The sequence below is a fragment of the Acomys minous genome, assembly GCF_964271855.1.
Source record: "Acomys minous genome assembly, chromosome: 6".
NCBI classification, from domain to species: Eukaryota; Metazoa; Chordata; class Mammalia; order Rodentia; family Muridae; genus Acomys; species Acomys minous.
Window position 1 is genome coordinate 24,261,473 of NC_140487.1, and position 26,312 is coordinate 24,287,784.

Consider the following 26,312-nt stretch of genomic DNA (forward strand, 5'->3'; position numbering starts at 1 on the left):
AGCCTTAGCTGTGACTTAAACATGGAAACTATTGCAAATCTCTCTGACTGAAATACAGAGCCAATTATTGTTCTGATGTATTTTAAGTCACGTGGCACAGTTGAATCCTTTGTACCATTGTCCTTGCTGAATTTTTAACTCCCAAAGGTGCCATTGTATGTTCGTGAACTAGACAGTAACTTAAAATTTCGGAAGCCTTATTACTTGTAATGGACTGAGAACCCTGACTTCCAGCAGGGACATGCGGGTCCTTCTTTGTGGCTGTTGCACCCCACTGTCGGAAGCTACAGTAAGTCAGTTGGAGAATGCATTATCTGAGCTCTGCTTGAGAGCTATAAGAGAGCTGGATTTGACGACGACTGTTTCACATCTTCCTTGGCCTCATAACTGCAATAACCAGAAAACATACAAACCACGCAGACAGAAAGATGACTCTGTTGTGGCTCAGGAATCCAAAGCTTCATTCTTACTTAGCATTCTTATTAAAAATGGACTCATTCACTTTAGCAGGAACGATAAAAGGGTAATAACTAGGAGTTGGGAAAATGTATTCAGCATAGATACTGGTATCATGAAACTATATTCAATCCAATGATACATGTCTTTAAAAAAGAGGCTTCCTTGAATAAAATTGTGTCATAGAAGATATTGGAATAAAGCTATCAGGAGAGACAGACAGGGCACAGGCTCCTGAGTGAGAACCAAAGCCACCCAAAATAGCAGAGCAACACAAAAGACCCAACATGGACTGAAGTCTAATATTTTATAAGGCACTTTGTATGTATTTTAGAGTTACATTAGTAGTAAAATGAGACCAATTTCTTACAAATCATCTGATGAGATAGTACAGAATATTGGAAAGACCAAGGGATGCCGACAAGGTTGTCCTACAGTGTGCATGTTGACTATTTACTAACCACATGACTTTAAAGTCATCATTTAGATGTGGTGAGCATTGTTTGTTTCACTGCATAAAAGGGAAGTAATTTAAAAGCACAGCAGGGCTTAGCTACAGTTATGCCCAATGAAAGTACATACTATTACTATTATTATCGTTCAAGTTTCCAAAATAACATAGACCTCACACAGAAAGAATCTGTGTTCAGGATGGGGGGGGGGTAACTCTTTCTCTTAAAATAATGGTAAATAAACCCAAGTCTTAAGAAGTTTTATTGTATAAATTGCCTTGGTTCAAGATAGAAAGATCAACTAAGATGATGGCAGAACACTGGATACTGCCAATACATATGGCCACTAAGCTTATGTAATATGAAACAATGCCAAACAGCTTTATGATACTTAATAGGCAATATTCTTTCTAATATACTAAAAATCAATCTTGTTTCAGACATATTCTTATATATTACAACTTGCACAGATTTTTTTCCAAACCACCCAGCTGCTACAGTGTTAAATAAATTAATTTTAATCTTAAATCAGAGACGTAATAGAGAAGAGGTGATTTAATATGCAATCTCATTATGTTTGACAGGCTTATTTATAAATGATCTGCTCCACATTTTGACAAGCATAGTTAATATGTTAATTAGCTTTAAAAAAAGATGATGATAGGAAGTGCCTGACATCCCATCATTCATTGCGTACTGGGTTGGGGGGGCAGCACAGTTGCTACCATGGGTTCCCTCTAAAACACAATGCCTTTGACGAGATAATCACGTATTAACAGTGGATAATTTAGTTATCTGATACAAAACATTTAATCCTGTAAAATGATCCCCAGCCTATTCTGCTTTAGAGAGTGTGTGCAGCTGCAAACACAGCTCTGAGCATCTAAGAAGGTACAGACGTTTATTTAAGAACACCGGCCAAGGACTATACGTGCAGTAAACTTCAAATCCCTACCCAGATCTAGCCAATGGACAGGACATTCTCTATAGTTGAGTGGAGAGTGGGGTATGACTTTCACAGGAACTCTGGTACCCCATATCTGACCACGTCCCCCTTGATGGGGAGGCCTGGTGGCACTCAGAGGAAGGAGAGCAGGCTACCAAGAAGAGACTTGAAACCCTATGAGCACACACAGGGGGAAGACCCCCTCAGTCACAGTCATAGGGGAGGGGAATAGGGGGAAAGCGTGAGGGAGGGAGGAATGGGAGGATACGAGGGATGGGATAACTATTGAGATGTAATATGAATGAATTAATAAAAAAAAATAAAAGTAAAAGAAAAGAAACAAAGAAAAATATAAATAAATAAAAACACTAGCTCTACAGTGAGATCTGCACTCTCCAGGGAGTGAAGCGCTAACAGACAACCTGCCTTCACAGCCATGTTTCCACTGTGTGCCTGTCAGAACCCTGAGCATCTCTCTGGCTTCAAAGCTTAGCAATGGTTTTTCCATGCTTTGACTTTCAAGGAGCTATAAAACACAACCATCAGCAGACGTTTTACAAGAGGCAATGCTCAATGTGATTCTGCTGTTTGGATCTGCATTTATGAAGGAAACAAAGGTATCAAAACTACCTTGGTTTGAGTTCTCAGGTGGCACTTGGCATTCGCACGCCGCCATGGTGCTGGAGACCTACAGGAGAAGCTCCTGACAGTGCCAGCTCTGATTTCTATCACACGCTGACAGCGTTATTGCATATGTGTCTTCATTAATATTTTTACCGCCTGCGGCTATTTAACACTGTGTAGGGATCATCAGTTTTTAGTTACTGCCCTGCAGCCCCGGGACAGTAAATGAACTGTAAAAATAGCCTGGGACTCCTGCCACCTGCCTCCCTGCTGCTGTCCCTGGGTTAATATTTGTATTTCCCTTTGATGCAGCTGAGCCATGACTCAATTACAATCCCCATTTCCACGTGTCTGAATATCCTGCATCGATGCCATTGATTATGCAAAAATCAGTGCCCTGTGAATATCCCTCTCATGGGAGAGACACATGCATTTTTACCTGACTTACAGCAAAATAGCAAAACAGCTTCTAGAAAATTGCTTGGAATGACATCAGATGCAGAGTGACAGGCATAGCATAGACAGACTTAGATTTTTTTAGGGCTTGGTAGGGAACTGAAAATAAGGACAGAAAGCTGCTCAAACCTGACACATTTGCTCGTTGTTTCTGGCAGTGAATAATCTTGGCATGTGAATCAAAGGGCATTTGGGGTCCACTATTTTCTATCGGTCGGTCTCCTTCTCTTCCTCTTAAATAGCAGGCAGGATTCTTCATAGCCTTCTATTGTGTCTATGTTCTAAGCAAGTTGGCAGCTAGTGCCCAAACCATTTTTTACACACATGGGGTATGGTCTGGTAGGAAATGAAGGTGGACAGATTAGAAAACAAACAGTGTGTGCTAGAATCAAAGATATTAGCAAGTCATAGCCCACCCTGGACTTGATACTACAAAGAACATTTTCCCTATCCCACCCTGCCATGTGTGTACACACATGCATGTGTGTGTATATGTGAGTGTGTATATAGGTGTGTGTATTTGTGTGCTTACTGGTGTATGTGTGAACACACATGCACATGGGGGTCAGAGGTCAGTTTTGAGTGTTGTTTCTTAGGAAGCTCTTTATGTTTTGGGGAGGAGGGCAGTTCTCTCATTGGCTTAGGGATGATAGGGCAAAAAGTAGATTATTAAATCTACTCCTCAACTTAAGGCCTTAATTGTTACTCACAAATAAGGTTAATTTTAATTCATTGATACAAGATTTTGTGTATTGATACAAATAAGTTTAATTTTGATAAATTAAAATAGAATTCCAGTTTAATATTATTCTTCACACATTATATTTCTACTGTAATATGAGGTATTGTACACATACAACTCAATTAATACGTGGTTTGCTTCCAATACTCTGATAGTGTTATTGTAAGCTGTTTATGATAATTAAGTAATACAAGTCAATCGCTCATCAATTCATAGTTATGTCAAGTATAAAATATACATGCTAGCTTTAACAGATATGATTCTATAGCTAGATATGGTAAAATAGTTAGACAAGGTCTTCAAAAACCTCAGAGACCTACAAAAATGGCATTTAAAAATGTTTCTGTTGTTTTAAAGATTCTTTGTCAATAAGACAGGTTAATTCTTGGCAGGACCCTACCTACCTCAAAGAAAATGATGAGCATTAAAGAACCTCGTTGTGGAGATGGCTTCGAGTGTGGCAAAAGAGCCATGGGACAAAAATGTCCTTGTTTCTCCCTCAGAGTTCTGCCTAAAAATAAGCAAGGTTGGACACAGGCAGAGTTGATGGCCAAACCCTGCCAAGACAGGGTAAGCAAATCCTCAATAGTTCCTGCTTCACAAATATGTCTGTCAGATATACTGGGCCAGAAGGCTGAAGATGATGCTCCAACGTTATAGTTTTGGGTGTCTGTTCAGGCAGTAAACTGTCATCTTTTCATTTTGGAAGCTGCCAATCTGCACTTCCTGTTTACTTAGGTTGCTAAATTTATTCCTTCTCAAGTCTTTGGTGTAGTTGAAGACCAGATAGTTTTAAAATTAAACTTAGTTATTTAGGAGTTAAAAAGATACTGTTAGGTCTAGAAAGATACTTCTAGGTTGATAGATTTGAGCTTTGATAGATATTGATTTAATTCAATACTTTAAACTCATCAAGATAAAAAAGATAATATTTCTTCAAGGCTGCCAAATACCTTTTGATTAAACATTATGTATATAAGTCTTACCTATTGGTTTTTATATTTTTTCATAATTGTACTTACTGTATATTAAAATGGCCTTTATTTAGACAAAAAAGGGAAATGTTGGGTGATGGTCTGATTTTTTTTATGCTAATTACTGCTTGCTGTCTCTGTGACCCACCTTTTAATTAATTAGAAGCCATCCGACCTGGGCAGGGCAAAAGAGATAGAGGTGTGGCTAGGATTCCCTGGCTTAAGAGAGAGAGAAAATTCTGGGAAGAAAAAAAAGACCAGGGGAGAGACCTGAAGGGAGAGGAGTAGAAGGCGCCATGGGTTAGATGGAGGAGAAGCACATGGCCGGCGTGGGCGGAGGATTTGGCCCAGATGAAGAGCATTAACAAGTGTGAGGGATCATGGACGGGAGGTGGCTTGATAGACATTATTAGAAGCAGATGGCATGGGATTAGGGCGGGTATCCCATACCTTCCCACTATGGGAAGTAGTTTAGAGGGTTAATGTCTGCCCTGCCCCAGATTAACTAGGGATATTTTAAAATATAACAAGTGTCTGTGCCTTAATTGATCGCTAGCCAGGCATACTGATAATACAGATAAATTAAAAACAATAAGTGGCGCCCAGGCTAACTGGACACTGAGACTCAGAGTTCAGCGTGTCCAGCACACTCATTACTGTACACTGGTCTTGGGGATTGAATTCATGTCCTCCAACTAAGCAATAGCCCAAACATCTTAAACAGCATTGTGGCTATGTGTTGTACATACATGGATATATATGAGTGCAGGTGACTGAATGTGTATCACGGTGAGGCCAGAGCTCAATGGCGTCCTTGCTGTCCACCTTAATTTTTAAGACAAGGTCTTTCCCTGAACGTGGAAATCACTGATTTGGCTAAGCTGAGCTCCAGTGTCCTGCCTGTCTCCTGTCCCCTCTGCTGGGGTTACATGCATGTGCCACCATGCTAAACCTAGGTCACCACACTTGCAAGCACCTCATAACTAAGCCATGTCCCTAGTCCATTGGAGAACATTTTTAATGGTTTCTCCTCAACACCACCAAAGCTGAGCCAGAGGCACAGTAATAACAGCTTCTTACATTTAGGGGGCTATAATCTTGGCTAAATTGCCGAGCAACTAAGACAAAACTGGCTCCACAGCCACAATTATTTCAAAACTACCCATTTTATTAGTAGAGACCTTAGCTGAACTCACTGGGAGACTACTAAGAATTTTCACATGCCAAAATAAAGAGAAAAACACTTCATAGCTCAAGACTGTGATATAAGTGTTATCTGCATAGCCAACTCTCAGCTAATAGCAGAAAGTGGCAAGGGATTAAGGAGGCAGTCAGCTTGTACCCGGGTGTGCACTACCAGCTTACACCTGGGTGTGCACTAGCCTTTCACTCCAACCTTCCCCGTCTATGTTACCCCACGATAGGCCTATCCTTAGGAGAAAATATTAACTACATAAAGAGTAAATAACCAAGGGGCTGGAGAGATGGCTCAGCGGTTAAGAGCGCTGGCTGTTCTTCCAGAGGTCTTGAATTCAATTCCCCACACCCACATGGCAGCTCACAACTGTCTGTAGAGTCAGTTTCAGAGGATCCAACACACCCTCTCACAGACATGCAGGCAAAACAGCAATGCAAATAAAACAAACAATTTAAAAAAATAAAATAAATAAAGAGTAAATAACCATTAAAAAGCCAAAGCCAGGGAGTGTGACAAGAAGATGGACCAGCTCAGCCACTGAACCATAGATGGTGATAGTTACTCTTGGGATTTAGAATATTATTAAAATGTGATTGAATTCATGATGAGGTATACAAATTTATGATAACAGATCACTGGGTGTTTCATAGCTTGGATTCTTTTACAGTGCTATATTAAGCTATAACCTATAATGATACCTATGTGTCCATGTGATGCTGCAGATGATTTCCATGCAGCAACAAACCCCACAGCTAGGGGTATCTTAAACACACATTAAGAAAGTCCCTTTGCATTGTTATCCATTGCAAGGAATCTGATTGTTTTCTTAATGTATTGTTTTTTATATGAAATAGATCAGGGAATAACCTAGGGCTCATTAGTGACTAATTTTTAACAGCCGAGATTGCTGAGGGTAGAGCTCTGAAGTAACTACACAAGAGGAACGTAAATAAACCATGCTGAAGTTTTACTGAGGCCATAAACAGTATATGATCGCGCAGCTAAATCCTAAATACAGCAGCATAATCACTCAGGGACAAAGGCCCCAGTTATAAACTAGCCACAAGCTCCGTGAATCATTCTACTTCAAACCTAAACGTGAATCTAGAAAAGGAAACGCTGCGCTCAACAGCCACGTGTGACTTCGTTTCCTTTGATGATTATGACAGTTAGATCTTACATGACTGGGGATGCAGAGTCGTTTGCTAGTATTAACAAGTATGTAACAAACATTACCAACCACTTCTGTTCATTAAAAAGATCTTTCACAGCTGGTAGACTTCTGCAGGAAATACTACTGTCCTGAAATTACTCCATATTTTTTTAAGACTCATGACATTTCACTTTGGAAAATTGGTATCAATAGCTTTCGATCAAACCAATTACCAGAGCTTTGTGGTAAATGTAAACATTTTCTCTCACTCGTCTAGCTCTACTGCTCTTTGGAGATACATACTTCCTCATTATAAAATAAGCCGTAAATTACGACCTTACAGAGAAAATTACGGGGCTGACAGAAGAAGAAAAAAAACCGCCTCTGACCTTGTCCATCAAGAACCATTAGGAGGCCCCATCTGGAGCCGACTCTGATGAGGTACCATTCCCAATCAGGTTTTACAGAGACAACAACAGAACTGCCACGCACATGGGCGGCACTTCTGCACCATTAATCTTTGTCCAGACTGTTAGATGTTTGGCTTAGATTTGGCCCAGACCAAGCATGGCACACAGACAGGCTAAAGTGCTGATTTCTCACCACATGTCAAGGCAGGTGGAGTACTCTGTCGAGCCCAGGAGAACATCCGGGGGTCTGTACCACAAGGTGACCACTTCGTTGGAGTACGTGTGACTAGGGACGGATTTTGCTCTTGCCAGACCTGCAGGTTAGAGCAAACATAAAGAAGTTAAGTGGGCATTAAAAGAACATGTGTTTTAAATTCAAATGTTCCACTTAAAAAGGCTAAACAACAGTGCTGTAATTCAGACTCATGAAGGCAAGGTCAAGGTTAGTACAACGTTTGAGGAGGCCATAGGTAGTCTCCATGTTTTTAATACATGTTAATAATCATCAAGTCATTCACACTGCAACGAAAACTCTAGTATTATGGATCTGATAAAATATCACTAAACAAAAGCACAACCACCTTAGAATCTCCTGGCTACTTCAGATTTCTGCTTTGTATAACTCTAGCTCTCAGAGTTACAAAACGTGTAAGTCGTATCAGTAAGGGTTCTTTGGACAAATAATTTGTAGAAAAGACATATTAAAGCCAAAGTTTCCCAGCTGTACAACTGATCAGTGCCACCAACATTTACACGTGTATGGAGTCTGTAATAAGAAAGTGCAATTCTTTTCTCAAAGAGCTGCACCAAACGTTCTTATGGTGTGCTTGTTTCTCAAAGACTCAAAAGGGCCACACACTGGGGAGGTTTATCTGAAAATGAATGAGCTTCATAATTATAAAGCAATGATCAAACTGGCACATACAGATGATAAGAACAGATTATCAGATTGCAATGGGCGAAAAGCAGCAATATCACTTTAATTGAAAACAACATGTTTTTGTATGCCCCCATGGTTTACCTCTGGAATGTGTGATTATCCATTTCTCAAAAGACTTATTTTAATTTTAATCATGTGTATGGTGGTATATGCACATGAGTGTGAGAGCCTAAAGAGATCAGAGGAGTGTGTCGGTTCTCCTGGAGCAGGAGCTATAAGTGTCTGAGAGCTTCCTGATGTGGGTGCTGGCAGCCAAACCTGGCCCTCTGCAAACTGACATGTCAGTACATACTCTTAACTGCTGAGCCACCCATCAGGCCCCTCCCCTTTCATAATCTAGTAAATTTTTCTGAGTGTTTTTCCAAGAATGTATATAATGATTGTCTAACACTTTAAAAAAATATTTAGCTGCAGTGGAAAGATTGAACATAGACCCTCCTGCACGTTGAGAAAGCACAATCAGCAAGTTATGTCCCCAGGGTAATACTTAAAAGAATAAACAGCTTTATTTTTATGTTTAATTATGCGTGTGTGTTTGTGTGTGTGTGTGTGTGTGTGTGTGTGTGTACATTCACATGCTATGTACACATGCATGTGGGTGCCTGAAAAGGCTACAAAACAGCATTGGATTTCCTAGAGTAGAAGTTACAGGTAGTTGTGAGCTGCCTGACTTTGGAGCTAAGAACTGAACTCGGGTCTTCTGCAGCATTCTAAACCACTGAGCCATCTACATAAGCCTTCTGAGTCTCTTAACAGTCACACATTTCACAATGTTGTTTTTGAAAGTAAAACAAATAACAGATCACTACCTGGTTACCATTAGTGACAAATGCAATACTAAAATATTCCAGATCTAAAGCCCTGTGATGCTCCCTTGTGGCCCTTTTGACCACTCCAATGGCCACAGTTCTACTGGGAGTTGATAGGCCATTCCAAGAGATGGGGGTCTAGTAGAAAGAAGCTGGTTCACTGGAGGCATGCTTTTGAAGAGGATATTAGGGAGATAGCCTTTCTCTCTCTGCTCCCAGTCAGCTACAAGGTGAGCAGCCTTGTTCCACCCTGAGCTTTTCCATGTGACATTCTGCCTCACCATAAGTCCAAAAACAACAGGACCAGCCCATTGCCAACTGAAACTTCTGAGACCATGAACAAAGAAAGACCATTCCTACATTTAAGTTGATCAACTCTGGCACCTTTTCGCAGTTACATAACAAACTAACAGCACAAGCATAAAGGATCATCTCTCAGTATTATACTTAAAGTATAACATAACACAAAGTTTTTGCCGTGAACCTACTTTAACATGTTCATTTCAATAATCTATTAAAATTATTAGTAATGTTTGGGAACACAAACTTCTTCCTGTTTGTTAACCATAGCTGTTAATTTTCTGGATTATATATAAAATTTAAAATTAATAAGGCAACTAGTAATACAAAGAATTGTTAATTAATTCAATTATCATGATAGTCCAGTATTATACAGTTCAGTCCTTATAATAAGGCGATGATATGCTGAATTGGTTAATGCTTATGCATTTCCCAAACAAAAATGTAGATACAAGAAACATACAAATAAACTCTATTTACTACACCTACTATTCTGCACACAAGTAGAGCTATTTGCAAGCACAGAGTCCATGTAGCACATTCTTTCCTCTTTGAGGCATAGTCCAACCTCGATTCAGATAGAACAGTATTATAGGAATGTCTGTAGGGCTTGGCGATCCTACCAAAGGTCTGGTCCTTAATGACTACATTTTCATACAGAAACCACAGAGCTAACGACAGGTCTGGAAATAGGCTCTGGCTCATCCCTTATGTAGCTGTCAAGTCAAATGGGATGCCATCCGTGCTGGATGATCTTGCTTTTCCCGAGGCCTTATTGTCAGACAGCTCAGACAGAGATAGGAGACAGATAAACGTGAGATTGTCTTTGACAATCCACACAATCAGGCCAGTTATTAAATAGAAAGTGATACCCTAAGATGAGGGGAAAAACCAGAATGACCTAAATATAATGTAAATCAAAACCATTCGAGTGATTGCGGAGCAAATGTAAGTTGTTAAGTTGGTTCAGTATTTGTGGAAAATACAAACAGAAGTTCCTAGTCTACATAATTTACTCCCTTCTCACATACGTTGGTTAAAGAAAACCACATCTTCATTCAGCTGGGCTACAGTGGTTCCCAAAGGAGCAATGAGGATGAGTTTTCAAAGTTTTATAACAGAGTTTTTAAAAGAGGGTTTGCACATAGAAATATCATATAGAAAATAAGGATATTTATATTTCAGAATACAGTTTTCTCCATCACTTGAGAAAAAGCTCTCTCATCACTTCACTTGAATATAGTCAGTTGTTAGTTTTGAAGGTACCCCATACACCAATGGGCAAAAGCTGTTCACTCAAAAATATTTTTATAATCATTTAATAAGAAAAATAAATCTTAGGGAAGACCAATTTACTTAAACAATGGCTCATTTAAAAAGAGAATACCTTGAAATATGTTTTTTCTAATGCCATTTGCCCCAAATCTTTTCGGTAAAGACAACACTATGGGTTTGTGAGGCTCACAAATCAAAAGCTGCTTACTCATGCAAAATTTATTAAACTGCATCTTTCAGCTGAAGGGAACTGGTAGGACAGGATTAATTAGCACAGCATGTGTGAAAGCTTTCTCTCTCTGTTCCCTGTCAGTTGCTATGGTTACACTACAGGAAGAGAGCTACACTACCTTTTAAAAAACATGAAGTTCATGGGTGATTATCAAAACTTCTATTAATGTTTAGTCTGAATTGGAAAAGAAAGGTGAGTTGCAAACCAGATGAGGGCAGCTTGCCTGCACAGTGCAGCGTGGCTTAGTTTGTGTACCTGGAAAGGGGGCGTGCTGATGCGGGCTCCTAGAACGGCTCGCTCTCATAACAAAAGTCTATACATGGCTTTTGTGTTGCCACTTCTAATGAGGGCAGACCTGAGAGGAAAGGGGAATCTCCTGCTATTCGAGAACCTACTGCTGACAGTTCAGTGTTGGGATATCATTATTCCTCTACAATAGAATCTTAGATTTCCAAAAGTAGAGTTTTTGTAGCTAACAATTTTCCGTGTCAATAACATGGCTAGCTCAGAGATAAGATCTGCTGCCACACAGATCCTATCTGGTCCGATCCTATAGCAGGGACAAAGAAGCAATCCCGGGACAGTGCTCTCTACACTTGTCTAGACAGGTGAGACCATCAACAGCAAACAATGGCTACTCTGCAGCTCTTAGTTGTTCTCTCTGGTGAGTTACACCCTGCTGATCACTTTCCTTACTTTAACATTCTTTCTTTACTCTTCCACTACTGACTAATTAACCAGGAGTGACATGATATCCCTCTGGGAGGGTTATCATGTTTGTCTCATACTGGTTTTGTATAAGCTATACCTTTAAATTGGTATCTTGTAGTTTGGAAATTCATGCGTCGAACACTTGGTGTGCAATGTAATGCTTCCGGGTGAAGCTTTAAGGAAGAGGTTGGCTCATGGAAGCTTTGATGTAATAATGGATTAATTCATGGGCAGATCTGTAATTTGATGACAGTACTAGGAGATGGTGGAGAACGTGGGCAGAGGTCTTGCTCCCTTGGAGGAACTGGGTATCTGAAAATATGTCTCTCCTTCTCGTTCCTCAACCTTCTTCAAAACAATGAGATGAGCAGATTTGCTCCACCACACACTTTGTATCTTGATGCTCTGCCTTACCAAGGCATAGCAACGTGGAGTCATGTGACATGGACTGAGACCTCTTACCCATGAGCTAAAGTCAGCTTGTCTTCCCTTGAGCAAACAGTTTCATACAGGGCTGAAAAATGACAGACACAGTGGTTCTCAAATGCACACAGGCTGTCGTGCATGGTGGATAATGACTTGCTTTTCTTTTACTTTAAAATTCTTAACATTGTTTTATTTTTATACATTTTTTCTTTTATTGAAAGTAGATTTTTTTTTCAAACAATATATCCTGATTGTGGTTTTCCCTTCCTCTACTTCTTCTTGTTCTTCCCCATGTCCTCTCCCGTCCAATTGCTTTATGCCACTCTTGAGCAAGTGGATTATAATAAAATAAAATACCATGAGATAAAACAAAAACAAACAAGTTGGAGTAGGACAAAACCAACATGAGAAAAAGAAGACAAGAAGAGGCACAAGAAACAGATATAGAGCTAGAGGCCCACTCATCTGCATACTCAAGAATCCCATAAAAACAAAAAACTGAAAGCCATAATATACAGACACAGAACCTGTAGGATATATACAACTATAAAAATAAGAAATAAAAAGATGCCTGGACAGGATATTATGAGACAAGGAAGCTCCAGAGGTGCCACTGAGTTTCTGTTGGCCATCTACGCCCAGGCATGTAGCCTACCCTTAAGTGGTACTTGTTTCCCCAGGGAGATGCCCATGGAAGAAGCTAATTTTTCATTGGCAAGTGGTTGTCAATTGGAGACTGGGTTAGGGATGGAGCATGTGTCCACTCCTCCTTTTAGTTCTAGGACCCCATCTAGTGCAGACCTGTGCGCACTGCCTCAGTCTCTGTGTAATGACTTGCTTTTAATTCTCACTCACAGGTAATTTCTTCCAAAATTCATACCTCTGGCTCACATTTACACTTAGTTCTATGTAATTATTCAGCACCTAATTATTTCAAAAATATGAGGATCAGCAAATCATGTTTAATTTTTCTATCCTAACAGATCGCTTGTTTCTTTCACTTTTAACAAAAGAAACTTTGATAAAATTTTAACAAAGATTTTTGTGCTGACTAGTTCTTTTCTTTTTCTTTTTCTTTCTTTTTTTTTTTTTTTCCAACGTGGCACAAGCCAGGGACATCTGAGAAGAGGAAACTTCAATTAAAAAAAAAAAAAGCCTTCCTTCCCAGATTGGCCTGGAGGCAAATCTGTGTTGGCATTTTTTGATTAATGATTGATGTTGGAGGGCTCAGTCTACTGTGGGTAGGACCACTTCTGGGCAGATGGCCCTGGGTTATAAGAAAGCAGGTTGAGCAAGTCATGGGTAACAAGTCAGTAAGCATTCTTCCTCGTGGTCTCTGCTTTGGTTCCTGCCTCCGGGTCCCTTCCCTGCTTGGCTTCTTGCTTGGGCTCCCTTCAATGACAGATTGTTACCTGGAGGTATAAGAAGAAATACACCCTTTCCTCCTGAAGTTGCTTTTCTTATGGTGTTTTATCACAGCTAAAGAAAGCAAACCAGAACAATTTCCAAAGATAATGGAAATGCTCATGTAACTGAGTTTTAAAAACAGGAATTACTTTTTACTCTTGTGTAGAAAGTAAAAATGCATGCTTCTCTGAGAGCTGTTTATTGAAGTGAAATTATAGAGATATCGTAAGGCCACTTAGAATGGCTGGACTAAATATTGGTTGACTGTAGAAGGCCTGTGTATTCAACTTCACCTGACATGGCAAAGCTAAGTGCCTGATGTTCTTCTGGAATTACCCAGGTAATTATAACTATATGCTCTAGTTCTTAGGGCTCTCAAGGGTTTGTTGCTGTTGTTCTTGCTGCTGCTGCTGCTTCTGCTGCTGCTACTGCTGTTTGTGGATTTGTATGAAAAATGAGGGATCTAAAGTCTGAGGACCACAAACTGGACCTACAGACAGGCACCTATCATTCTTAATAAAGTCTTTTGGAAAGCAGCTACATGCGGTTATTCACACATGACAATGGTTGCCATTGCACTAATCAGCTGACTGGAGTAGCTGACAGATGCTCAGTGACTCAGAAAACCACGTTGCTGAGAATCTGACATAGTACATAAGAAAGGTCCGCTGACACTTAGGGCAGACTATGTTAACATCAGTGCTCATCCAAGTCATCAATTTCGGTAACGCTACACGAATAATCCTAAAAGTCTCCATCTACACCTCGGTTCCTTAAGAGCTTTCACCTCAGCAGTTCTGCATCACTGATTTCTGACTCTATCCCATCTGCATGAGCTGAGGGTGCAGAAGCATTCTCAATGGAGCATGTGTGAATATGCCACCATTTTCACAGCTCACTGCCTTATGTTTATGGTTTCTGCTTCTCAGTTCCTAAAACTCGATTCATTATTCTAATTCTAGATGACAGCACCACACAGCAAATTAATGTCCCAATATGAAGAAATTGGCAATTCTGATGGGTTGCCATGCCCTTACTGGCTTGGTTGCAACTTCTTCTTCTTCTTCTTCTTCTTCTTCTTCTTCTTCCTCTTCTTCTTCTTCTTCTTCTTCTTCTTCTTCTTCTTCTTCTTCTTCTTCTTCTTCTTCCTCTTCTTCTTCTTCTTCTTCCTCTTCTTCTTCTTCTTCTTTTCTTCTCCTTCTTCCTCTTCTTCTTCCTCTTCTTTTTCTTCTTCTTCTTCTTTTCTTCTTCTTCTTCTTCTCCTCCTCCTCCTCCTTCTTCTTCTTCTTCTTCTCTTCTTCTCCTTCTTCTTCTTCTTCTCCTTCCTCTTCTTCTTCTTCTTCTTCTTCTTCTTCTTCTTCTTCTTCTTCTTCTTCTTCTTCTTCTTCTTCTTCTTCCTACTACTACTACTACTACTACCACTATTTTAAAGATAAGTTCTTAGACTGGACATTAACTTGCTATGTAGCTGAGGGATTTCTGATCATATGGCCCCCATCCCCTGAGTGATGGACTTACAGGTATGGAACATGATGGTGTGTGGTTTATGAGATGTTGTGGCTCAAACCCAAGACCTCATGCATGCTATGTAGCACGCCATCACCTGATTTGCATCTACACTCATTACCATTTTTAAATTAAATGTAAAAACCACAAAGTTTGCTATAATAATCTGTTTTAAATCAACATATGGTATTAATAACTTTTGAGGCAATGGCTTATATAATTAATATTATTACCTAGAACATTATTGAGTATGCATCTGAGTATATTAACAAAAGACTGTTTTTACAAATGACATTTTTTAATAAGAGGGAGATAACTCAACTGTTAAGAGAACTTGCTTACAAGACTGATGACCTGAGTTTGATTTCCAGAAATCACCTGGTGAAAAGAAAACCAATTCCAGCAAGTTGTTTTCTGGCTTCCACATGTACTCTAGTGTGTGTGCACACATGTGCACATGCATATACAGTCATTATAAGGAATAGTTATTGAAATAATTTACAACTATAAGGTTTAGAAATGGGGATACAAATCAGAAGGAAGAAGGAAAAGTATCTTTACTTGCACATGCTAAGAGAGAAGAAGTGACTCTAAACTGTCCACAGGGGAATTCCTCCAGTTGATAAACACTTTCAGTAAAGTAGCTGAATACACAATCAACTCACAAAACCCAGTAGCCTTTCTATATACAGATGACAAATGAATTGAGAAAGAAATCAGGAAATAGCAATACTTTTCACAGTAGCTGCCAATAATGTAAAATTGCTTGAGGTAACTCTAACTGGCAAGTGAGAGACCTGTCTGATTAGACAAAAACAACAACAACAACAACAACAACAACAACAACAACAACAACAAATACTTCAAGTCTTTGAAGATATTAGAAGATAGAATGACCCATGCTCATGGATCAATACAATTAACATAGTAAAAAATGGTCATCATACCAAAAGCAAACAATAGATTCGATGCAATCACCATCAAAATTCCAACGCAATCCCTTACAGACCTTGAAAAGGCAATTCTCAGCTCTGTATGGAAAAACAAAATACCCAGGGCAGTTAAAACAGTCCTGAACAATAAAAGAACTGCTGTTGGTCTCACCACTCCCAATTCCAAGTTCTACTACAAAATCAATTAATAAAAATAATGTGACATTAGCATAAAAGCAAATACATTAATAAGGGGAATTTAATTGAAGACTCGGCCATAAGTCCACACACTTCTAGACAAATGACTCTTGATAAAGAAGTCAGAAATACACACTAGGGAAAAAAAAAAAAAAGAAAGCATCTTCAACTATTGGTGTTGGTCAAACTGGGTGCCTGTATGGAGAAGAATCCAAATAGATCCACACTTACCACCCTGTGCAAAACCAAACTTCAAATGGATCAAATACCTCAATATAAAGACAGATACCTTGAACCTGACAGAAAAGAAAGCAGGGAATAGCCCTTAAACTTGTCACAGGAAAAGACTTTCTAAACAGAATACTGTTAGCACAGCCACTAAGATGAAAAGTTAATAAATGGGACCTCATGAAACTGAAACGCTTCTATAATGCAAAGGACACTAGCATTTGAACAAAGAGGCATCCTATGGAAAAGAGAAAACATTTTTACCAACTGCATGTCGTATAGAGGACTAATATCAAAAATATATACAGAACTCAAGAAACTAGTATCAAAACACAAATAATCCAATTAAAAATGAGGTACAGATTTAAACAGGGAGTTCTTAATAAAGGAATCTCAAGTGACTGAAAAACACTTTAAAATACTCATCAGGGAAACAAAGAAAAACTTCTTTGTGATTTCATTTTAAATCACAGTTCACGCTGATGAAGACATGGAGTAAGGGGAATGCTCATCCATTGCTGGTGGAAGTACAAACTGGTACAACAGTCTCTCAGAAAGATGGAAATATATCTATCTCAAAGTCCAGCTATAGCACTTGACCATATACTTAAAGGACACTTTATCCTACCATACGAAAAACTGCTCAATCATGTTCATTATTGCTCTATTCATAACAAGCAGAAATTGGAAACGGCCTGGATATCCCTCAACAGAAGAATAGATAAAGAATAGATACACAATGGAGTATTACTCGGCTGTTAAAAAAAAAAGATTTCTTGAAACTTGCATGGAACTTAAAAAAAAAAACACACCCAGCTATAGTACTCCTGGGCATATGCCTGAAATATGCTCCACCATACAACAAGGATATCTGTTCAACTATGTTCATAGCAGCTTTACTCATAATAGTCAGAATCTGAAAGCAATATAGATATTCCTCAGTCAAAGAATGGATAAAGAAACTATGGTATATTTGTCCATTGGAATACTAATCAATCATTAAAAGGAAGGAAATCATGAAATTTGCAGGCAAATGGATGGAGCTAGAAAAGATCATCCTGAGTGAGGTAACCCAGATCTAGAAAGATACACGTGGTATGTACTCACTTATAAGTGGATTTTAGCCACTTAGCACAGGTGGCTAACATTACAATGCACAGACCCAAAGAAGTCTAGTAGCAGGGAGGACCCAAGAAAGGATGCTTAACTATCACTCAGAAAGCAAAACAGAATAGATAGAGGTAGTGGTTGAAGAGAGGGAATAAGGTAGGAGAGGAAGGTACAGAGAGAAATAAGGGTGGAGATCAGACCTGGGAGAGAGGGAGCAAAAGGACAGAAGGCCTGCAGAGAAAAGAGAGACTGTGGGCGGGGGCATCTCTGTGACAAACTGGAGACCTACGTCAGAATAGGTTCCTGAGAGGATATGAGTAAAACTATAGCTGAGACTTCTAGTAGTAGGGGCCATGGAGACTAAAGAGTATACCCTCTACCTAGACAAGACTCTTAGTGGAGAGAGGAGAACACCAACCCACCCACAAAAACTTTGATCCAAAACTTACCCTGCCTGTAAGATATGCAGGGATAAAGATAGAGCAGAGATTGAGGGAATGTCCCACCAATCTAAGACCCACGCCAATGGAAGAGACCCAATTCCTTACACTACTTATGATAATCTCCTATGCTTGCAGACAAGAGCCTCACAGCAGCCATTTGGAAACAGATGCTGAGACTCCCAGCCAAACACTGGGTGAAGCATAGGGAGTCTAGTGGAAAAGTGGGGGGAAGGATAAAAGGACCTAGAGATGACAGATCAACAGAGCCAACTAACCACAGCCCAGAGGCACCTGTGGAGTATGAAGCACCAACAAGAAGATGCAGAGTAAACTAACCTGGATCCATCAGGGGCTCACAGAAACTGAGCCACCAACCAATGAGCTTGCATGAGCTGGATCTAGACCGCCTACACATATATAGCAGATGTGCAGCACAGTCATCATGTGGGTCTCCTAACACGTGTGTGTGTGTGTGTGTGTGTGTGTGTGTGTGTGTGTGTGTGTGTGTGTACTCATGTAAATCCCCACTGGGAGTTGGCCACAGGGCCTCAAACATACTAAGCAATGACCCAAGTCCCTGATCCTTTCCAAGAGGACAACAGGCCTTGTTTATTTTACAGGATTATTTGCAGACAGTTCAAGTCTAGGGGTGGGGGATGGGGATGCCAGTCAAAAGAAGATGTAATAAATAGCATGGAGAACAAATGTGAACTGTTTTCAATTATACTTTCAGTTTTTCTTTTTTCATGTCATACTTTCTGAGGAGAGATCAAATTATACATTGGAATCCTAACATGGAACTCAACACAAGATTCCAGATATAATTACCAGAAAACCTCTACGAAGAGAAATGCAGTTTTCACTTTATTTTGATGATCCTGGTTATCCTGAAAGTAGGATTGAATGTTGCTCATGGAGGAAAAATATTACAATTTCAAATTTGTAAAACTGAGAACTGGGGGAATAATTTAAAAACTATATAAATGCATGAGTCTCACCCCCACTGCAGGGAGGACTCCAGTCATCTCCCTGTGTCTTCTTCAACACTATCACTTCTTCTTAAAGGGAAAGGAACCTGAGATCCCAGGGGTATCTACTGTCACCAGCTCTTCCCCTTCTTTCTGCTCACATGCCACCCCAGCTCTTGCTTTTCAGTTCTGAGCCATAAGAACTCCTGGTCGGTCTGTCAGCTGCAAGGCTCATTCTCCTTTTCCTTCCATTGATAGAGAAACAGTTTTTATGGTGTGTGTGTGTGTGTGTGTGTGTGTGTGTGTGTGTGTGTGTGTGTGTGTGTGTGTATGTGTGCCCCTGGGTCATGGGAGACCACTGCTATAAATGCAGTTTAGGATGAAAGGCACAACCTAGTGGAGTCTTGATGTGTCATCTATAAAATGCATATGGCAGCCCCCTGGATATCCCCTATTTACTCTTCCATGTGTTTTCTTTATCCCTATTTTATGACCCCCAGAGGCTGAACTGAAGGATCTCTAATCGAGTTCTCTGCTTTCAAAGTTGGGTTTGCCCAAGGGAGCTACATAGACCAAAATGAGAAGGAAGAGAAAAACCAAGGTTTCTGTATTAGTTTCCTTGGCTTTTCCCCAGATAGGCAGGAGGCAGCCATGGTGCTCAGGAGGCTCCACTACCACTTCCTGCTCTGAGCGCATGGTAGAGAACGGGGAAAGGCTCTGTGCTGTTGCTAGCCTGGAAATGCTTCATAACCTTAACTATCCAGTTTCCTAAACATTGCTTCATTAAGCTTTCCAAACGCCTCCATTTGAGTCCCCCACCCCTGAAAGTTGCCACACTTGATCCATACTGCATTCATGATGAGTAAATGAGATGAAAGGTTGCAACGGACCTAAGTAATGCCTGATGCTTACTGGCACACACCATTAATAACATACCCTCTCTGCCCACCCCAGTTACTCCTCTTAATGAGTCTTTTGACTACATTGTAAAAGTCTCGATTCTACGGAATAGAAGCCCTGCTAGGACTGTAGCCCATTTCTTCTCATCCCTGTTTATGTTTAAGCCAATTTCGAGCAGATAATCAAGCTGCCTATTTTTCTCTACTTAACTTGAGTTGCACAACATATTTAATGTACAACATTTAACTGACAAACTCCTATGTAACTTGCCCTTGAAAACACTCATAAAAAGTCCTCTAGAAGCTCTGCTGACTCCCCTCCCCTCCTCCACTATGCAAATGACTGTTCTCTCAATGACTTGGGTCCTGTAATTGCACAAGGTGGCCCAAGTTACTCATTAATAAGACAGCCCCAATTTCTCTGAAAATGGGACCACTGCTCATTTGCTTTGCAGGCCCAGGTTCTGACCTAGTTATGTCACAGTATCTGGTCCATAGTGAGTCTATTGCTGGACTTACCCAGGTGGCAGGAGCAGCTACCCAGCCTGAGTGTCTGTAACGCTGCGTTCTTTGCAGAAGCTTAAGCACATATTCCTGTCAAATAGGGAGGCAGACCCAGTACATCTCATCCAGGGCATCCAAGCCTATACCTGTTTCACACTGGAGGCTTCAAATAGATATTGCTCCAGTGTTTCAAAATGCTTACATTCCTATTGTGACTAAAGTCCAGTCATGTAAATATTCAAGATCCCTTTGTAGAGAAAGGAAAAAATTATGAAAGATTTCACTATGAGGTCCAAGGGGGACACTGAGGGACACTATTATCCTTTTGGATAATAGATTTATTAGACAAGTTACTGATGCCATGGACAGGCAGACAGCAGAAGAGAGTTCAGGCTCATGTGGCAGAAAGTAGGAAGTTCCTATGGAACATGGTACCTTAGTTGCCTATAGCATGCCCTTGATAGGCTGTCTCTGATTCCCTGTATTACTAGAATTTGAGAGTCCTTTCATGGTTGTCACATAATACCAGAGAAATCAGGGTCCATTCTTGGGATTCTTAGTCTAATTAATAAAAGATTCAGAATAGGCTCAAATGAAAGCTTGAGAACAATTTCGTTAACCATTAAAAAGAAAAATATCCCAAGCCAAGTGATCTCATCAGTAGCTTGAAGGAGGCGAATGGAAAGAGAGGACAAAAGGTATGTTTGCATTACTGGCATAGTGGCCCATCACACACTATAAGGCAGCCTGTGGCCGGGAGCCAGTATCTATAGAAAAGTTAGGGAGCCCAACATACCAGAGAAAAGGTACACTTAGGTGAAGAAGACCTAAAAATTAGCCTTTTCTTAAAGATTTTTATTCCCTCTCATTTTCTTAGCAGTCAGCAGGTAAAACTGTTCTATTCTTATATGCAACCTCTGCCTATCTCTCTAGCTATATTATAAGCTCTCTAGGTGTAAATGGTCATGGCTTGTAACTACCTCACTTCTTGCCCACCAGTGTCTAACCCGGCCACCATCACATTCCAATCTAACAGCAGAGCTTTAGAAAACTCTGAGCTTACATAAGACGGAGTCTGTCAAAACAATCTTCAGAAAGGGCATTCATTTTCCTGCTGTGAGGCTCACAGGTTACACACTGCAATACTCGAATGTGCTCAATAAGCCAAGATCTTAACAGCAACTGTAGTAGGCATCCCTGGATCCTCCAGGTGCAGGTGAGCTGCCTCACAGTCAACTAAGTCTTTTGTTTTGTGTTGTTGTTGAACAACCAGGATGGGCAGAAGCCTAAAAACATTCATGTTAGAGGTTCCAGCTGTTCAGTGTTACTGAAGAAAGAGACCTGAATTTACCTTTGGAACTGTTTGGAACTGTTTGTTTGTTCCAGGGAAAACCAACTTAATTCCCGTTATGTAAATATAAAGTAATGCCCTCCTCACTGATCTGGAGCAAACTGTAAAATGAACCTACATTTTGCTGTTTGAGACAGAGGAAAAGGTTTAGGGCAAATGTGGGGCATGTTCTAGGAGAGCTGTTTCTGAAGCATTGTGGTTTCCTGGGGGAAGATCTTTGCCTCCGGGGAAAATAAAGCAAGGATGCTCTCCCGAGCTCCTCCTGTGAGGTTTTCAGAAACCTGAGAACTGAAGAACTGGTACAGAGTGGTACCTAGTTCCATGCTCCAAAGGACTAGCCCAGTAAACTCCAAGTGTGGTTACAGTTAAGTCTAGATTTCACAAGAGTCCTGATGCTGGGTTGGTGTTGTATTCTGGTTTAAACATCGGGTGGGATGGAGAGATGTCAGTCACGTGGCTGGGAAAACAGGTGGTACTGGAGATCTGATTGTGGACCTCTCAGGGGCCTTATATTCTCAGAAAACACAAACATCATTGTTCCACAAGCCTTGGGTTGGGGAGCTCATGTTCTCAGATGAAAGCTTGCCTGAACCAGTTGATGGAGTGGTACACGTCAGGGTTGCACTCTGGTGTACCTATGCTTCTGGGCAGCCTTCCTGTTTACCCCCTTACTACCAGTTCCCATATCTCATTCCAACTCTAAAGCATCCTCAAATTCCCCCTAATCTTAATTTCTATGACACAAGAGTCACCTGCAGGTCTGACTTGTCATCTAGCACTCTACCCTGATGGATGAGCTACTGGACAGTAGGTCTAACATACTTAAGGCAGGAGGCCTCCACTGAACCTAGGATTCCTCCCCGAGACACGCACGGGATCTACCTAGAAACAATAGAGTGGTTGTCAGATTGAACTATGCTTAAAAGTCACTGTTATGCTTCCAAAATTTCAAAGAGTTACCAGTGGCAACTTTAGGTGTTTATCTACATATTTGTAAATACAAAGCCTTAAGCATCTAAGCATTGATTGTGACACTGTGAGAAAAGAGGGCAGTGACCTTGAACTGTAGGAGGAAACTAGCTAAACAGATTATGATATGGACTCAAACTGTGAGTGAGGCCGATACATTTATAAATACTAATATGGAGCTAGTAATAATACACAGTTAAGGGAAATTGCAATGAAAGAAATGAGGGTACACTATGTGCTTATAGGTTCACATTGTATCTAGGGAGTACATCAGTAACTGCGCAAGGCCTTTGGATAATAAGCACAAAGAGTGGGACTAAGAGAGAGAGAGAGAGAGAGAGAGAGAGAGAGAGAGAGAGAGAGAGAGAGAGAGAGAGAGAGAGAGAGAGAAATCTAATTGTCACTGTACTCCCATTTTATCACTGTGTGTGCATGTTGGCTACTTAAAAAAAAAAGTAATTGAAGTAATTGTTTTTACTTAGAAAGAGAGAAAAGGTCAACGAATCCTCACCCAGTTCTGGGAAGCTTCAGGAATCCATCACCCCAAGATTCCACACTTTGTTCTTTATGCTACCATCCTAAAATAGTCATTCTTCATTTTAAATGACAGGCTATCTTGGCATGACAGTGGAACTAGCGCCTGCAAAAGTAAGTTAATGACTGGGTGGAAGAAACTGAAATAAAAAATCCTTTAAATACTCTTACCAGAACAACCAAGTTGCTTTCTAAAACTCACACTTGGTTGCGTAATAGCCAGTTTTGCTCTTAAAATCAGAGATAAGATTGCTGTAACTATCTGAATCATATAGATTCCTATAGATTTCCCTCAAAGGGAAAGTTACTTATGGTACCAAATTACAATAAATTTCTCTAAGATGATTAAAGTGCGAAAGCTATCAAAACAGCTGCAGTATGTATTTTTGTTTCCATTCATACGACAAAGGACATGAAAGATTCATTCCTACACCCAGATATAGTGTTCTGAATAACCAAACACCAGGGGAGTCAGAAACACAGTTGGGTAGACTCTGAGAAGTTCCGACTCAGAATCTGCAAGCTGACAATTCATGTTTCCTCAGTTGTCAGCAAACATCACACATGCTAAATTTAGAGGACCTAGTGTGTTCCCAGAACACTGTTCTGGTCCTAAGAGAGCTGTCAGCAGTAAAACATAAGCTCATCATAGACAGCTGCCCTCTCTCTAAAGAGCTGCACATGGAAGCCTAGCATCGGAGGCATGCCCTACTTCTCCTGAATCTGTTAAGCATGCTTTAAATAGTCACATCTTCTCTGGCCAAAGATTTTCTCCTTCAAAGCACCTACCTTTCTCTAATAAAGCTTTATTTGACACCTTACAGTGCAGTGGAAGACATCTGCAAATAGAGAAACTTTCTTCTTCATAGCAAAATTGAATCACTAAAATATTCTTTACTGGAGTGAGGCTACGCATGAAAGTATCAAAGAACTGAAGGCACTGAAAAGCAATAAAATGCTCCTATGCTCACAGGACACTGAGAAATGACTTCTTAGATATTCTTATAGGATATTATTTTATTCTCAATTTTTATTGCAAAGAATAAATACAGAGACAAAAAGAGGAAGGGTTACATACTGCCTTTTAGTGTGTGAAAAGATACTTTGCAAGGTTTGTCTCCAGGGGCTTAGGAATGTGGCTCGGGACAAAAGCTTGTCTATCACACCTGAGGGCTTTGAACGCCTAGCACTGAAGACGTAGAAACGCCTTTTTACTTTCTGAAAGGATCAATTTTTTCTCATTCCTTCCCTTTTAACTGAGTGGCAGTGATTGGATGATGGCCACTGTGGGGCCAGGGAGCCCCGTGACACTGGGAGCTGGCTGGTAAGAGTGGAGTCGAGGTATATCCAACACCCCAAAATCTCAAGCTCATATGGCCACCATAGTTTATTTATGACCCACTGGACCAGTATGAGGCTATTAGGTTATAAGAAAACTACAAGGGTAGACTGACAAGCTGAAAGGGTGGGTTCAGTATGAAACAAGTGTAGCTTCCTGCCTGCTGTGATACGTGCGCACACACGCACACGCACACGCACACCCTACTCACCTTTCTACTGTATACCACAGACCTTCATTAGGTGCTGGGAATCGTGATCTTAGACTTTCTAACCTCCACAATTATTAAGAAGTAAATGTCTGTTCTTCATGGATGGCGCAATCTGGGCATTCTTATAGCTACACAAAATAGACTAGAAAAATGTCACTGAAAATACAAAAATCTTCTTTCCAAATGAAGCTGGCAGTCACAATAAATCTATATTTGTTAATTTCTTTCATTTTTCCCCTGGGCAATGCAGAAGTACTTTGCACTTGGCAAAAGCATCTTGAGGAAATGACCAGAAATGTATAATGTACATCTGGTAGGCATTGGAATAAGCTTATTTTAGAGATAACTTTGCACGTTTAGTTGTGTGTGTGTGTGTGTGTGTGTATGTGTGTGTGTTTCTAAGCGGATGTGGGTGTGGGTGTGGACATTCACACATGTGCTCATGCAATTAGAGGTCAGAGCATAACCTTGGGTGTCACTCCTCATGTTTCTTCCACGTTTTGTTTGAGATAGGATCTCTCAGTTGTCTGGACCTCTGCAAGTAGGCAAAGCTAACTAGCCAGTGAACTCCAGGTCCACCTTGCCATCACGGATTTTGGATTTGGGGGATGCAAACTCAGTTACTCATACTTGGGAGGCAAGTATGAGCCCTTGTCCCAAAATATTATAACCTAGAACTTCAAGCTTAAAGACAATTGAAATATCTTTTTTTTTTAATTTACAGAAATAAGACTTGTTCAATGACCTGTCTTATGTCACTTGGTTGATTAGTGTCAAAATTAAAAACAAATATGTCTTCCTATTCCTTGTTATCACGTCTTATTTTTAACTAAATTTCACTGCCAAAAGAGTCTGACCTTGGGGGTGTCAACCTTGCCAGAAAGAGAGGTTTCTGGAGAAAACATAGCTCTTAATGATGCAGTGTCAGGCTTTGCTAGTCAACATTGGCCATTAGATTCATTCTGCACAAAAGACAGGAAAACTTAACTAAGGCTTCTCCTCCCCCTCCCCAGCAACCTTGGTCTCTCTGCATTTATGGCTAAGTTTGTGCATGGCAAAGTGGATTTTTTAAGCAAGGCTTGTGCATGGCAAAGTGGACTTTTTAGCTGGGTTTGTGCAGGGCAAACTGGAAAGGTGTAGATAAGGGGGCCAGGGGTCTCCCACTATACCAGGGATATCAACTTAGTTTGGTTGTGACCCAAGTACTGTCTAACTTACAAAAATATTCAGAGCCAAAACTGCCATTGGTCATGTGAGTTTGATAGCAGACATCCCCCTAGTTTGATGATCCTGATTGACTATAGCCTTGTAAAAACCCTTGCTACACAACACTGAACACTAAAATACCCCATCCTTGCCCTTGCGGCCACCATCTCGCAGTAGAGATGATTCCTCAGAAGTATTAACAATGCCTCCGGACTGGGATGAGGCAGAATGCCTTGACCAGGAGAATAGAAAGGTGAAAATGAAGTGTAATAAGCATCTTGTTTGACATAATAATGTCGTTTAGGAAAAAAAGATTTTAAAAAAATATCTTCATGATTTCTTTAAAAATTTCTGTCTTTGGCAAAGAAAACACAAATCAGGGCAAATGTGAATTCTTTAGTGC

At 40.3% G+C, this 26,312-nt stretch overlaps 1 protein-coding gene across 6 annotated transcripts in view; it reads right to left on the reverse strand.

The window, feature by feature from the left end:
• Positions 1 to 26,312, reverse strand: part of CDK14 (cyclin dependent kinase 14) — a 540,806-nt gene that overhangs the window by 219,768 nt on the left and 294,726 nt on the right. For all 6 annotated transcript variants that reach the window (XM_084786935.1, XM_084786933.1, XM_084786934.1 and 3 more), the window contains one exon: positions 7,605 to 7,725. In XM_084786935.1, the coding sequence (XP_084643061.1) occupies positions 7,605 to 7,725 (121 nt within the window). The remainder of the gene's footprint in view (positions 1 to 7,604; positions 7,726 to 26,312) is intronic.